This window comes from Maniola jurtina, chromosome 27, assembly GCF_905333055.1.
Source record: "Maniola jurtina chromosome 27, ilManJurt1.1, whole genome shotgun sequence".
Taxonomy (NCBI): domain Eukaryota; kingdom Metazoa; phylum Arthropoda; class Insecta; order Lepidoptera; family Nymphalidae; genus Maniola; species Maniola jurtina.
In genome coordinates this window covers 4,078,817-4,094,501 of record NC_060055.1, presented here as the reverse complement: position 1 = coordinate 4,094,501, position 15,685 = coordinate 4,078,817, and the positions used below count along the sequence as shown (strand labels likewise).

Sequence of the window (15,685 nt, the reverse complement as noted above, 5' to 3'; positions counted from 1 at the left end):
TGAACACTTTGGCGGGGAGGGGCAACGCGCGCACAACAGACGGAAACGTTTAAGTGCGGAAACCAGCCCAGAGAGAAGAAGAAGAAGAAGAAGAACTGTCGATGGTTATCATTCAGTGTTAGACACTGAGGCTGAAATCTATAAAGCGCACTTCGAATTTGCTATGACTTAAGATTGAGTTAAAACGAGACAGATTTATGTGAGAGATATAGCTCTGTCTCGTTTTAACTCTGTCTTAAGTCTAAGCAAAGGCAGAGCGTGCTCTATAGATCTCACCCTGAGTTAGCGTATCACTCCTGAGATACGATGACAGAGAGAAATCCGTGTTCAAACTTTAACTATTCACCCGTTAAACAACGTTAAAGTAAGGCCGTATAGGTGTAGGTATTTGTGTCAGAGTAATTTGGAGCATGTCCCCAATAGTGGAGACAACTGTGACGTCACGTCACGGGTCAATGACCTGCAGTCAATGACTTGTTATCAGAATTTTTCGTTACTTCGTTAAATTAACTTTCTTTTGTACGAGTTGTTATACCTATTATTATTAATCACACTAATATTATAAAGGCGAAAGTTTGTATGTGTGTGTGTGTGTGTGTGTGTGTGTATGTTTGTTACTCATTCACGCAAAAACTACTGAACGGATTTGGCTGAAATTTGGAATGGAGATAGATAATATCCTGGATTAGCACATAGGCTACTTTTTATCCCGGAAAATCAAAGAGTTCCCACGGAATTTCAAAAAACCTAAATCCACGCGGGCGAAGTCGCGGGCATCGGCTAGTAATATGATAATCCTGCTAATATTATAAACACGAAAGTTTGTATGTATGGATGTTACTCTTTCACGCAAAACCTACTGGACGGATTTGGCTGAAATTTGGAATTAAGATAGATTATACGCTGGATTAACACATAGGCTACTTTTTATCCCGGAAAATCAATGAGTTCCCACGGGATTTTAAAAAACCTATAGGTCTCCACGCGAACTAAGTCGCGGGCATCAGCTAGTTTATTATAAACATATGATAATTATTCTCTTTTTGCAAAGTTTGAGTTTATTGTGTTGTGAATAACAACTAAACGTCATGCTGCCCACTGACCTCTACTAATACAAGTACACTAGACCTGCGATTGCCTGTTCCATAAACAACTTGATTTTCATCATTTCCAACTCGGAACGAAGAGACATCTTTCAGTAGTGTCAACAAAATAATTTGACACAAATCATCAATTCTAATTCCCGATACTCTCACGCACACTATCACACTACTCGCATCTTTTTCATATCAATGTAATTAGAAAAGGACAGACAAACATAAAACTGACAAACCTCGTGACTTTCTGTGCCAGTCTTGAGGCTATTGTGTTCAAATTTGTAGAGTAGCACTAAAATTTTAGAGGTTTTATTTTAAAACTAGCTATCACCCGCGGCTTCGCTCGCGTGACTCAAGCTTTAAATAATAATTGAGGTTTGTTACAATATTTTTGGTGCAATGCTTAAGTTATCATGTGTTGTAGCATGCTATCCTGCGGGAACTGTTTGTTTTTTTTGGAAGGAAAAGTAGCCTGTATCACTTTTTAAGCCCTCGACTATGTCTATGCAAAAAATGGCGCCAATAAGCAGCGCTATTTCTTGTGCGATTGGCTGTACGATTGATTGAGCGATTGGTAGTTCGGTTGGTAGTGCGATCACTTGTGCGATTGGTTGTGCGATGTTATACAACTTGTTGTGCGATTAGTTGTACGACTGGTTCTACGACTGGTTAGGCGTTTGGTTGTACGACTGGTTGTACGACTGGTTGGGCGATTAGTTATACGACTGGTTGTACGACTGGATGGGCGATTAGTTGTACGACCGGTTGAGCGATTAGTTGCCTGACTGGTTGTGTGATTTGTTGTGCGTATTGTGGTGCGATTAGTTGTACGATTGTTTTTAAGATTGGCTGTGCTATTGGATGTGCAATTTGTGCGATAGAAAGTAGCCTATGTTACTCCCTGGCCAATCCTCTACTTATCTGTGAAAATCCCGTCAAAATCGGTTCAGCCGTTCCGAATATTAGCCCGTTCAAACAGACAGACGGACAGACAGACAAAGAATTTTAAAATGTGTGATTCAGTTATGGTATCGTTCAAATAACCATATGACTTATGAGGTAGTTATTTCGAAATTACAGACAGACACTTCGATTTTATTTATTAGTATAGATTAATTTTAGAAACCTTTTTTAGCAATACTACAGAGAAAAAGATTCATATTAATATCCTTTAGATTTAGTTAAGAGAAAGACATCAAAAACAACTCCAAAAAGTACTAAAAACAAACAAAAGAAAATCATTAACATAATTTTATTTTCAATGGACCCACTGCAGCTACGGACGTTTGTAAAACGATTGAGTAACACCGCGAGTCAAAGTGCAAATTGTGTCAAGTGCGTTCACCCCACGAATCTCGCACGTGCATTACCACTTCTGAATTCGTAACGTCATAAACGCATCTTAATTTACTCGAAAGTGTATTTAACGGCACATTACTTTACGGTTTAATTTTGTATGGAAGAGTTTTGTGAAATATTTTAAGGAGGTCCTAAGGTAGTCATGAGCACATTTTTTAACCCCCGCCCCAAAAAGAGGGGTGTTATAAGTTTGACGTGTGTATCTGTGTATCTGTCTGTGGCATCGTAGCTCCTAAACTATGAACCAATTTTAAATTAGTTTTTTTTGTTTGAAAGGTAGCTTGATCGGGAGTTTTCTTAGCTATAATCCAAGAAAATCGGTTCAGCCGTTTGAAAGTTATCAGCTCTTTTCTAGTTACTGTAACCTTCACTTGTCGGGGGTGTTATAAATTTTTAATTTACACTTTTGTTCTAATAAAAGTCATTTCCTCACAGAGAGAGAGCCTGAAATGTAAGTCAGGTAACTCGTTCACTGAAATAAGTGTTATACTTAGCTATATAATATATAAGTTACAGAATATAATTGAGTTGCTGGAACACCGCAAGTCAAGTAAATGGGCTATTGCTGCCAATATTATAAAGGAGAAAGGTTGTATATGTGTGTGTGTGTGTGTGTGTGTGTGTGTGTGTGTATGTTTGTTACTCCTTCATGCAAAAACTACTGGACGGATTGGGCTGAGAATGGAGATAGATTATACCCTGGATTAGCACATAGGCTACTTTTTATCCCGGAAAATCAAAGAGTTCCCACGGGAATTTTAAAAAATCTACATCCACGCGAACGAAGTCGCGGGCATCAGCTAGTCATTTATAACTGTATATCATTTGCACCCGAATTTCCGATCATTGGTGTAGATATAACTGTAAGAATTCCATTTTGATCGCGCCTTCTAGAGGGCGCCAAGGTATTGATTGCACCCCGGCGCTACAAACGGGGACAACGGGATTTAATTTCCAATAATATTATTCACTAGCTGATGCCCGCGACTTCGTTCGCGTGGATGTAGGTTTTTAAAAATCCCGTGGGAACTTTTTGATTTTCCGGAATAAAAAGTAGCCTATGTGCTAATCCAGGGTATAATCTATCTCCATTCTAAATTTCAGCCCAATCCGTCCAGTAGTTTTTGCGTGAAGGAGTAACAAACATATACACACACACACACACACACACACACACACACACACACACATACAAACTTTCGCCTTTATAATATTATTGAAATACCGCTGTCCCCGTTAAACGGGGTCAGAGAAAGGGGACAACGGGATAAGTATTTAATAATTTTATTCAATTCCCGCTGTACCCGTTAACGGGGACGGGGACAGCGGGACTACACGGGCTGAGGTGAGCCGACCCTGGCTGTCAGCTTAAAAAAATATGATTCATGCCAAAAATTCCCTATAATCATGACGTAGTTAACATAAATTGTCATTTTAACCCAAATTTGCGTGCAATTAACCCGAATAGTGGACAAAGGAAAACTTGGTGGAAAAATCTGGGGCACATTAGCGATTTGAGAGCACCGATAATGAACTAATTGTCAATAGTTTTAGTTTTTGGGACAAACAATTTTGGAGGTAATTTGAGACCTACTTAACTATATAAGAGGATTTAAAAAGTTTAAACTGTCTAATTAGTTATAGTTTTTATGAAAAATTTCTTTTTTCAAAAAATATTGGCAACAGAATAGTTTTTTGGTGAATCAAAAATTAATTAAGATCTAATAGATAAGATTTGCTTTGGACTTCGTCTGTGTTGGTGTTGGCATGGCGGGCGTGCTCTGCCTTTTTGGAGTGTTATTTTTTTGTTAAAACTGACTGGAAAGCGTTCTAAGGGGGTGTCGTGCGTGTGTCGGCGAGCGCCGGCACAGACGGGATCCATACTTGTATAGTTTAACTAACTTCTTACAAATAACTACAAACTTGACATTGGCTAATCTTTGTAAAGCCAGACGAGAGAGAAAAAAAAAGATTTACTTTTTTTATGTTTTAAGTACTAGTACCAATATAGGATCATATTAAGCGAAGAAAACTAAAGCATATTTTGAAAAGTTTTTGGCAAATAAGCACCGACTTAAGAACATAATACATACTTCTTTTTGAAATTCGGTTAAAAAGCTCTTTACTAGTACACAAATGTTTTGTTTTTTATAAACCAGGTATTTTTACTTATATTTTTTATGCTTTCCAGTACTGGCATTAAGTTATGTACATAACAAGTGGTCTCTCACGATAATATTTTTTATTGCTTAACATAAATAAGTAGGTATAACTTACGCATATTATACTGTAATTAACGATAACAAAACAAACAAACTAATAAACAAATAGTATTGATATTGATAGGAAGAACTTTGGATTTATTAAATTGACGTTAAACCTAATCAGTGGTTTAACAGGGCTCTCTCCGTCACTTACTCCATACAATCGTAGTCCCAATTTCATTTGAATGTTAAGCAACCAAAGTCCATGAAAGCAGACATATTTTAGAAACTAATATCTATGCCCGTGGTTTTCCAGATTTCCGTTAAAATATTCGGTTTCAAAGTTATGCGGTCTTAAAAATTCACATACAAATCTTTGAGCCCCTGTAATTTTAAAACTACATTTTTAGAAAAGTCTAAAACACCACAAGCACAGATATTAGTTTCTAGAATATGTCTGCAAAATTTCCTGGACTTTGGTTGCTTAATATTCAAATGAAATTGGAACTACGTTTGTATGGAGCAAGTGACGGAAAGACCCCTCTTAACTCTACATCATATCATTTACTGTTGCATGTCCATAAATCTCATAATGATAGGGGTTTTTTTAATTCATTATAGGCAAGCGCTTGACCACAATCACACCTGATGGAAAGTGATGATGTGGCCTAAGATCCAACCCGATCCGTCCAATAGTTTGAGCTGTGCTTTGATAGATCAGTCAGTCAGTCAGTAATTCCTTTTATATATTAGTATTATAGACTAAGTAAGAAAGCTTTTATTGTGAAAAGCTAGACAAGTATAAATTAAAAATTTTCAACACCCCCGACAAATCATTTTCAAATAAATAATTATGTATATCTAGGCAACGTCCATCTTGACAGCTTGACATTTGTCAATTGACACTTGAATATTATGAACCTAAGGGTTATCTAACCTTCTTTTCTACAAGAAAACTAGAAAAGAGCTGATAACTTTTAAACGGCTGAACCGATTTTCTTGGATTATAGCTAAGAACACTCTCGATCAAGCCACCTTTCAAACAAAAAAAAGTAAATTAAAATCGGTTCATTCGTTTAGGCGCTACGATGCCACAGACAGATACACAGATACACAGATACATACGTCAAACTTATAACACCCCTCTTTTTGGGTCGGGGGTTAATAAAATAAAGAAGTCAAACTAGACTCAGACCTAAGCCTCTTATTTTTTGCGGTTAAAGTTAGCTAAGTGTTAAACCTCGTTTGAGTTATATAACTTTTAGTCTGGGGCGTTATTGATTTTATTCGACGGGCTAGGGTTGACACCATTTAGTTTTTCAAGTTTACTTACACTTTTTAACGGGACTTTTATAACACTTGCGTGATTAATTCTGTTATTATGATTAATGGAACAGGTCATGACCCTCATGCCATCAATAATAAGGATTAATTACCTTTTAGAAAGTGAAAGATAGAGTTATATAAGCTAAATAGGTAGAGAGACACTTAATTTTATAGAGCAAAGTTTTTTACGGTTAAAAAATTACATCAAAACTTTAGTTGAAAAAGTCTAAAATAAGGAATTTTAGCTTTAACCCATTACCTTTTTTATGCCATGGCCTATTCTAATTTATATATCGCTTTTGTTCAATAATGTTTAAAAACGAAAAAGTTTGCCCAAAACGACGTTTTAAAAAAAAAACTTAAATATCGTAGTTTTTAAGCCAGCCTATTTTTTGAGAGATATTTTTTTTTCCAATATCTCTATCTGCCATCAGCTTTCTAGCCAAAATCAGATTGTGGAATAATTTCAAAATAAGTTAAATTAAAAAAAAACACTGACATTTACCTCTAATAGAGTTGGCAGCTTTCTTATCCATGAACATCCCGGATATCGCTGAACTGAACATCCCCTCACTGCTTCCTGGGGGTGGAGACGTGCTGTCAGCCACCGATCCTGATATATCCATCCCCATCTGGTTATGCATCACCCCCTGGACGTCGTGGGGTTCCCGCTTCAGCTGCATCCCTTGGGGCATCCCCTGCCCCTGGTGCAGCATTGTAGAGGCCGAAGAATGACCTCCGTGCTGATCAGGGGGCCACTGGGACCCGAAGAGCTCGTGAAATTGATTATTATTCATCATCACTCCCTTTTTTTACTCCGAAAAACTTTTTAAGTCACCGAATGATTTAGAAGACGCTCGAATCGTATTCGCATTGCGGCTTCCACTAATAACTATTTGGTGTTCCTGCTTTTTTTTTTTAATTTGAAACGACTTGGTCGGCTAAGGCAACTTCTTTTTTAACCATAAGCAATTTTTCTTCGAAAAAAAAACCTTTATGGCACTCTACTTCGTATGTCTGTGTGTTTTTTTTCAACTATGTTGATGTTTAAAGCACCACTGTTGTTTTTTAACTGATATATATGTTCCGGCCAAGCGGCGAAGTAAGATTTCTTTTCGCAAAGTTCAGTTCTGGTATTAACTTTTTGAAAAGCAACAAGTTTTTTGGCATTTTGTCGACGCCGTATTTTCTTTTGTCCGCTCTCCTTTTATAGACCTCTTAAATAAACATTCTACTAAGGCACTATTTTTTTTTTTATTGTAATTTCTTTAATATTTTGTTATTTGTTCACTTGTTCCCGTATACTGTGGTTTTAGATATTCGAACACAGAAAAAGAAAACAAAATCTGTAAAAAGAAAACCGGAGCAGAGGCAGTTTAAAAGAATAACAACAGATACAAAATGACTAGCGAATAATTTTTTAATTTTCGAAAATCGAACACAGTTTTCCGCGTTCAACGATCTAAAATCACATGTTTTATTTCATTTATTAAACGGGTTACATCGCGGGCAGAAAATTCACTGACGCGACGTTCTATTAAATCAATCCTGGGTCACTTGCACTGTTTTCAAGGCACTGTCACTTTTTTCCTCAATCATAGAACATACAAAATGCGTTCACCTCACTTCTCTCTGTAAGAAAAATTTGTACGTTTGTTTGTACTATAGGTTGTTCACAACTCGACTTCGCGTTTGCGACTGGCAGGTCTTGGAGTTGTCGACGCCAGGGCGGTCGGTGAATGACTGACGCAGTGACGAATCTTCGGCCCGGGCACACGAAAAATTATATTTTTTTTTTCTGAGCCGAATAATCAACTTAGCTAGCGATACGTCGTAGTTCAATCAACCCCGACCGCTTGAGCGAAAATTTCTTCTCCAAAAAACGTTTTGGCGGAAAACTAGCTATACAATACTAAAGTTAAACTAATAAAGGTCCTAAATAATTGAGGTAAAGGAAATATTAGCAGGGTGGAGAGTAATTAAGATATAAAATAGCCTAGCCGGTCGCGGTGTCATGTACGCGGTATCGATGTGTGAGTGGCGTGCGGACGCGGCGCGCGCACACAGACGCGTCGGCGTCACAGCGAGTCGTTGACCCCGGGACCCAAACAAAGTAGATTTCGGTGAAATGCTATTGAACTCTATTTTGAATGTGGAATCTGAGGCTGCGTTTTTTTTTTTTGCCGATTCGAAATTTGAAAAAATTTCGGTTTTCAATCGACTTCAATAACTTCTTTAGGTTATTGTGATTTTGACGCGTACCAATTTTTTTCGCGATATTTTGGGATTTGAAAGAAAATAAAAATAATCTAGGCTTACAATACAATTTCACGGGTATTTTATAGAGTTCCGTACCTCAAAAGGAAAAGCGGAACCCTTATAGGATCACTTTGGTGTCTGTCTGTCTGTCCGTCTGTCGTGTCTGCCAGAAAACCTATAGGGTACTTCCTGTTGACCTAGGAACATGAAATTTGGCAGGTAGGTAGATCTTATAGCCAAAGTAAAGAAAAAAACCAAAAACCATGAATTTACAACACAAAAAAAATGTTCATGAAAAAATAATTTTAATTTTTTTCAAGTAAGACAACTACACCAAGTTGGGTATCATAAGAAAGGGCTTTACCTGTACATTCTAAAACAGATTTTCATTAATATTTGTGCACAATAGTTTTTGATTTATCATGCAAAATGTTGAAAAAAAAAATCCGACTACGGAACCCTCGGTGCGCGAGTCTGACTCGCACTTGGCCGATTTTTTATGCTGGTTAATCTTTTTTACTAACAACCTAAACATGTTTTTTTTAAAATAGCTTTTATATAGATCCTAATAATGCTAAGTCACGTTAGAGTACTCTGTTGTCCTACGCGGTCATTGACCCCGGAAAATTAGTCGTGATCTAGTTGTGTCAATTTTTAACCCCCGACCCAAAAAGAGGGGTGTTATAAGTTTGACGTGTGTATCTGTGTATCTGTGTGTCTGTGTGTCTGTGTATCTGTGTATCTGTGTATCTGTGTATCTGTCTGTGGCATCGTAGCGCCTAAACGAATGAACCGATTTTAATTTAGTTTTTTTTGTTTGAAAGGTGGCTTGATCGAGAGTGTTCTTAGCTATAATCCAAAAAAATTGGTTGAGCCGTTTAAAAATTATCAGCTATTTTCTAGTTTTCTTGTAGAAAAGAAGGTTAGATAACCGTTAGGTTCATAATATTCAAGTGTCAATTGACAAATGTCAAGCTGTCAAGATGGACGTTGCCTAGATATACATAATTATTTATTTGAAAATGATTTGTCGGGGGTGTTGAAAATTTTTAATTTACACTTGTTAATGAACTGCGTGTACATTGAAGAATTTCCATAGATATACGTATGAGCCTAAACCCTTCTCATTCTGAGAGGAGACCCGTACTCAGTAGTGGGGCGGAAATGGGTTGGTCATGATCATACTTATGAGTATGCGCAGTGTGGGACGACCTCCAATCCGTTGACTGACTGACTATAATAGTAGATTTTAAGAAATTGTAAAATAGTAATAAGTAAGTATATTTATTTAATTATATTTAACGTTACAGATTAGGCTTAGAGTAAAATTATTGAGCGCTAACTCGCCAACAAACTGCGACGCAGTTTGGCGAGATATATTTCATAAGATTTTTTTGTACTTTAAATAAATAAAGGCAATAAGGCCGCCTTTGCACACAATTGTTTTTTTCTGTTTTCTTCTTACTATGTTGTTATCCTTTACATGTGTTTTTGTGTGCAATAAAGTGTTTCTATCCATCTATCTAAATTTAAAAAAAAAAGAAAGAGGATAGCGAGAAGTGGGTGGATGAGGAAGGCGGAGGATCGTGTGTGGTGACGCGCTCTCGGGGAGGCCTATGTCCAGCAGTGGACGCAAACAGGCTGATTGATTGATTGATACCTAACGGAGTATGGACTAATAGCCAGCGCGTGCAAGACCATCATCACACTAATATTATAAAGGCGAAAGTTTGTATGTGTGTGTGTGTGTGTGTGTATTTTTGTTACTCCTTCACGCAAAAACTACTGGACGGATTTGGCTGAAATTTGGAATGGAGATAGATAATATCCTGGATTAGCACATAGGCTACTTTTTATCCCGGAAAACCAAAGAGTTCCCACGGGATTTCGAAAAACCTAAATCCACGCGGACGAAGTCGCGGGCGTCAGCTAGTTACTTTATGAAAGCTGAAAGTTTCTTAGCTAATCATTGTAAGGTCTCCACGATACATTCGCTAGTGTGGAGGTCAAAGGCAAAATGACTGTAAAACTTCCTTGTCAATAAAGATTTATTTTATTTTTATTTATTTTACTAGCTGACGCCCGCGACATCGACCGCGTGGATTTAGGTTTTTCGAAATCCCGTGGGAACTCTTTGATTTTCCGGGATAAAAATTAGCCTATGTGCTAATCCAGGATACTATCTATCTCCATTCCGAATTTCAGCCAAATCCGTCCAGTGGTTTTAGCGTGAAGGAGTAACAAACATACACACACACACACACACACACACACACACACACACATATACAAACTTTAGCTTTTATAATATTAGTGTGATGATTTTATTGTCCCCAACACAGGGAAGAATGATCAGCGACTATGAAGTTTGGATCATGGTGGCTTTGGCAGATACAACAAACAGAGACAACACCCTTTTGGCAACGAAGTCGCGGGCATCAGCTAGCTATATTAAATACTAGCTGATGCCCGCGACTTCGTTCCTGTGGATATAGGTTTTTTTAAATCCCAAGAAAACTCCTTGATTTTCCAGAATAAAAAGTAGTCTAATATTATTATAATCTATATTATTCAGCCACACCTGTCGACAAGTTTTTGAGTAACAAACATACACACATACACACAAACTTTCACCTTTATAATATTAGTGTGATATTTTATAATACAAGTATATTATACACTAGCTGTGCCCGCGACTTCGTTCGCGTGGAATAGTGACTTTTCGCGCTTTATATAGCCACGGACGCTCAGGCGCGAGGCGCCGTGATTCTTTAAATTGACATAACTTTTTTATTTATGAACCGATTGACATGAAATAAACACTAAATCCTAAGTGAAGCTTACTACAATATATTAGTGAAAACCGTATCTAAATCGAATAAGCCGTTTCTGAGATTAGTGTGCACAAACACACAGACAAACAGACAAAAAGACAAAAAAATAATTAATTACAATTTCGGGTTCGGCATCGATATAATAACAACCCCTGCTACTTTTTTTTTATATATTTCCATTGTACAGACACCACTTTTCTACAATTTTATTATAAGTATATGTATAGAAGATAAGTTATAATCTGTAAGGTTAGCTGGATGTGGATGAGTCACTGACAGGTCCCAGATAATATTCCCAATCCTGTTATGGGCTATGGCCATACTTGATTACAGATCCAATCTTTAGTAAACTCAAGAGATGTTAGAGATGGCAGTCAAGGGCTAACTTATATCTGAATTTTAAAAAAAACATCGTGGAAAGGCGTGTCATTAACTTCAGATTTGGGCATATGCGAGTAAATCAATAACCCGATGGCCAGAAGGGAAATGACGTCACAAGGTCGCCGCCATTGCTCGAGATCAATCGCCCCGCTACACTTCCGGAAATCTCAGAGAAAATATTCCATTTGAATTTATTTTGAAATGAAAATGAAATCAAGTTTCATTATTTCTAATCGATTTTTAAAGTTTTAAGTTTTTTAATCCTAGCGCAAAAAATAAAATAATAGTGAAAAATATTATAGAAATAATATTTAGGATTGGTTTTTGTGCTACAATAGTTTATGAACTTTGCTATTAAATCCATACATAATATTATTAATGCGAAAGTGTGTCTGTCTGTCTGTCTGCTAGCTTTTCACGGCCCAACAGTTCAACAGATTTAACAAAATTTTACAAATCATGCCCGCGTGGAATGGTGCCAAGAATACTGGCTGCATTTCCGCGCTGGACAGCCAGGCTGATCCGTTGCGCAAAAAATGAGCCAGCCCTCTTGTTTATTTAGAATTTTTCTTTAAAACTTACAAATATCGGATCTGACTGGGGCTTCGACCGCGGTTAGAACCGTTAAAGCAGTACCGCGTGGTACCGCTAAGCGATTTAGCGTTCCGGTACGACGCGGCGTAGCAACGTGATGTTATCTGTGGTGCTCGCTAGAGCGGAAATGACGTCACGCAAGGTCGCCACCATAAGAATTATCTAAGACGCGTATAAAAAAAAGTGAAATTGTCCTAAAAACATCATTTCATATGTATTCTTTAGAGATCATTTGAAAATATTCACACGGCAATAATAAATCCCTCCGAACAACTGTATTTTGGATCTCATTTGAATATTAACCAATCAAACTCAATTAAATTTAGTATATTATGGAACTATGGTATCTGTAGTTTTCCTGCTTTTCGTCAAAATATTTTGTTTTACTGTTTTTTATTATTTTAATTTATAGACTAGCGCTTGGCTGCAATCAGACCTGCTAGCAAGTGATGATGCAGCCTAAGATGGCGAGCGCGCTTGCTTACTAGATGTTACACAGACACTCTTTGATTTGATGTCAGTTAAAATGAACTTTAGACGAGGCTGAAGGTTGACTGACGAACTGATCGCGCGGCGGAACAAATGCTAGATTGCTTTCATTTAACCCTTTCGCTGTTAGATAGGTTTAAAGAGTTTATTTTTCTCAAAAAGAACAAATTCACTTGATGAGAAACAATTTAAATATAAATATTGTAGAACAATCATAATAAGTGTAAATTAAAAATTTATAACACCACCGACAAGTGAAGGTTACAGTAATTAGAAAAAAGCTGATAACTTTCAAACGGCTGAACCGATTTTCTTGGATGATAGCTAAGAACACTCTTGATCAAGCCACCTTTCAAACAAAAAAAACTAAATTAAAATCGGTTCATTCGTTTAGGCGCTACGATGCTACAGACAGATACACGTGTAGATACGTGTGTATCTACACGTCAAACTTATAACACCCCTCTTTTTGGATCGGGGGTTAAAAAGGTGACATTATACAATAATAAATAAGTCAACAACATTTTATCCTAAGTAAGTTATCATTTTATCCTGAACAAACTATTGTGATAGACAGTTCTTGTTTAATTTACTTTCCTTATTTTTTTTTTTAAATTGGATAAAAATACAAAATGGCGTCGTTTCGCAAACAGGGAATAAACAATAGAATGGATTCGGAAGTTCGAATTGGGTACATTCGAAATTCAAATCCGATCGGTCGCGGGTCGCGTCCATCGAACTATGAACCTACGTTTGAACCTCGAATGACCTATGACAGATAATGATTGGTCACTATTTTTTTAATTTTTACATTTACCTTTGCCACAGACCTTTGCCTTCTTAACTTCCGGTTAATATTTATAAACAAATACCATGTTTCAGACCCGTACCATGGGTCTAAAATATTAAGTACGGTGCAGTGCTTTTGGCACTTGAACGACATTGACAGGGGGCCGTAGTTGCAGAACAAATGCTGCAAGCAATTAGGATCTCCTGAATTTTAGGGAATATGTTGAAAATATCAATGTTTAAAATCGAGTAAATATTTAAATAATTTCGCCTGAATGAGAAATTGTGAAAGCCATCCCTATTTCCACATATAATAATAAAAACCATTAATAGGCCATGGACTAGCAACGTACCTACTTATCGTGCAAAATGTCGGAAAATTACTCGAGTACGGAACCCTCAGTGCGCGAGTCTGACTCGCACTTGGCCAGTATTTTTAATTAATTAATTTATTTGTGCCAGAAAGTTGTAACAATGAACAGAATAAGAAGAAAAAAAAGTGTACAGAGAAGCACTTATCTCTATAAGAAGTATAAGAGATCTCTACCAGTGACCCTTGGCAGTGCGAGAAGTTGTAAAAAAAATACCCGGCTGAGTTTGTTGTACTTGTGGGCTCTTCTCAGACTTGGGCACGTTTGGAACCCTCGTAGCTTTAGTCTTAAGTTACCTAATTAATTATCACTACTGTATCGTACAAATTCAATTTTGACCATCAAAAGGAGTACAATTGTACTTACTTTTAATGAATGATTTTGACTCTGACTTTGACTTTGTAAAGGGAATATGTCCCTTGGGTGTCTGACAGGGGGTTGCCAGGATAGCCATGGAAACGTGGTAGCAGGCAGAAGTTCGCGTATATCGCATCTGCCGGTGGACGTACGGCAAGCCAGAGGCGATGAACTCCAGTTTGGGGGTTGGCGACCGGCCGCCGAACCGCGATAACGATATTGATCGCCGATTGCTTTCCTTAGCGACAGTTATGCGTTTCCGACGCGTCACGATCACGCCTCCTTGTCTCCATTCAACACGTTCAAATTTGGAATTCGAAAAAATGCACCTTAAAAAACCAAAAATTCTCGTTTTAATAATAATTTTAATTTTCAAAGATAGAACTGTTTGTCAGTTATAAGTCATTGAGTGAACTAGAATCGGTTTGATCCTGAATCGAAGATTATGTCGAATATTATTAGGCTATGGGTCACGTGAAATCAAAAAATAAAACTGACCAAGTGTGAGTTAGACTCGCGCACCGAGGGTTCCGTACTCGGGTATTTTTTCTGACATTTTGCACGATAAATCAAAAACTATTATGCATTTAAATAAATAAAATCTGTTTTAGAATGTACAGGTAAAGCCCTTTCATATGGTACCCCACTTGGTGGACTTTGAAAATTGATAATACAAAATTATTTGTTCATGAACACATTTTAGTTTTTTTGTGATGTAACCACAAATTCTGGAAGTGGCGAATGCTCATGAGACGTATAACATCTGCCCCCAAAAACGTCCCTTCGTGATGACCACGACCGCTCTGCCAAGAGTGTAACGACAAAGAAGAAACCACAAATTCACTATAGGTTTTTGGATTTATTCCTTTACTAGCTGACGCCCGCGACTTCGTCCGCGTGGATTTAGGTTTTTCGAAATCCCGTGGGAACTCTTTGATTTTCCGGGATAAAAAGTAGCCTTTGTGCTAATCCAGGATATTATCTATCTCCATTCCGAATTTCAGCCAAATCCGTCCAGTAGTTTTAGCGTGAAGGAGTAACAAACGTACACACACACACACACACATACAAACTTTCGCCTTTATAATATTAGTGTGACTTGTGCTATAAGACCTACCTACCTGCCAAATTTCATGATTCTAGGTCAACGGGAAGTACCCTATAGCTTTTTTTGACAGACACGACAGACGGACAGGCAGTCAGACAGACAAAAAGTGATCCTAAGGGTCCTAAGGGTCCTATAAGGGTTCCGTTTTTCCGTTTCAACCCTAAAAAAGCCTCGATGGAGGAACTTTTGACGCCTGCCAGTGACGTCGAAGCCTCGATGTTTTGTTACAAGTTCCCTAACTGTCGTGCACTGTGACGTCACTTTGTTAAATTAATAACATTGACGGTGATGTCCCGTATCACGTTACCAAAATAGTGTTCTACATTTGAAAGTTTCGAATTCCATTTTCGAAACAAACGGAACTGGGCCACCGGATGTGTATTAGTTTATCATAAAATCTAATTTATCTTACAATCTGTTTGTGTAGACATCATTTTGTAAATGGAACTGCTTTCTATGTGTGACGTGTGACACAAATAGTTATTACCTACAAACAAGTGTAAATTAAAAATTTGTA

At 37.4% G+C, this 15,685-nt stretch overlaps 1 protein-coding gene across 13 annotated transcripts in view; it reads right to left on the bottom strand.

Moving 5' to 3' along the window:
* LOC123879025 (probable nuclear hormone receptor HR3) overlaps nucleotides 1–15,685 on the bottom strand; it is a 156,521-nt gene that overhangs the window by 35,271 nt on the left and 105,565 nt on the right. The window contains exons 2-3 of one of the 13 annotated variants that reach the window (XM_045926499.1): nucleotides 7,608–7,618; nucleotides 6,486–7,332 (exon numbers count right to left, since the gene is read on the bottom strand). The exons of 4 other annotated variants lie outside the window; for them this stretch is intronic. In XM_045926499.1, the coding sequence (XP_045782455.1) occupies nucleotides 6,486–6,786 (301 nt within the window). In that variant the 5' untranslated portion in view covers nucleotides 6,787–7,332; nucleotides 7,608–7,618. Of the gene's footprint in view, nucleotides 1–6,485; nucleotides 7,962–15,685 lie in introns of those variants that run through there. 8 more of the 13 variants (XM_045926495.1, XM_045926497.1, XM_045926496.1 and 5 more) reach the window with 8 other exon arrangements.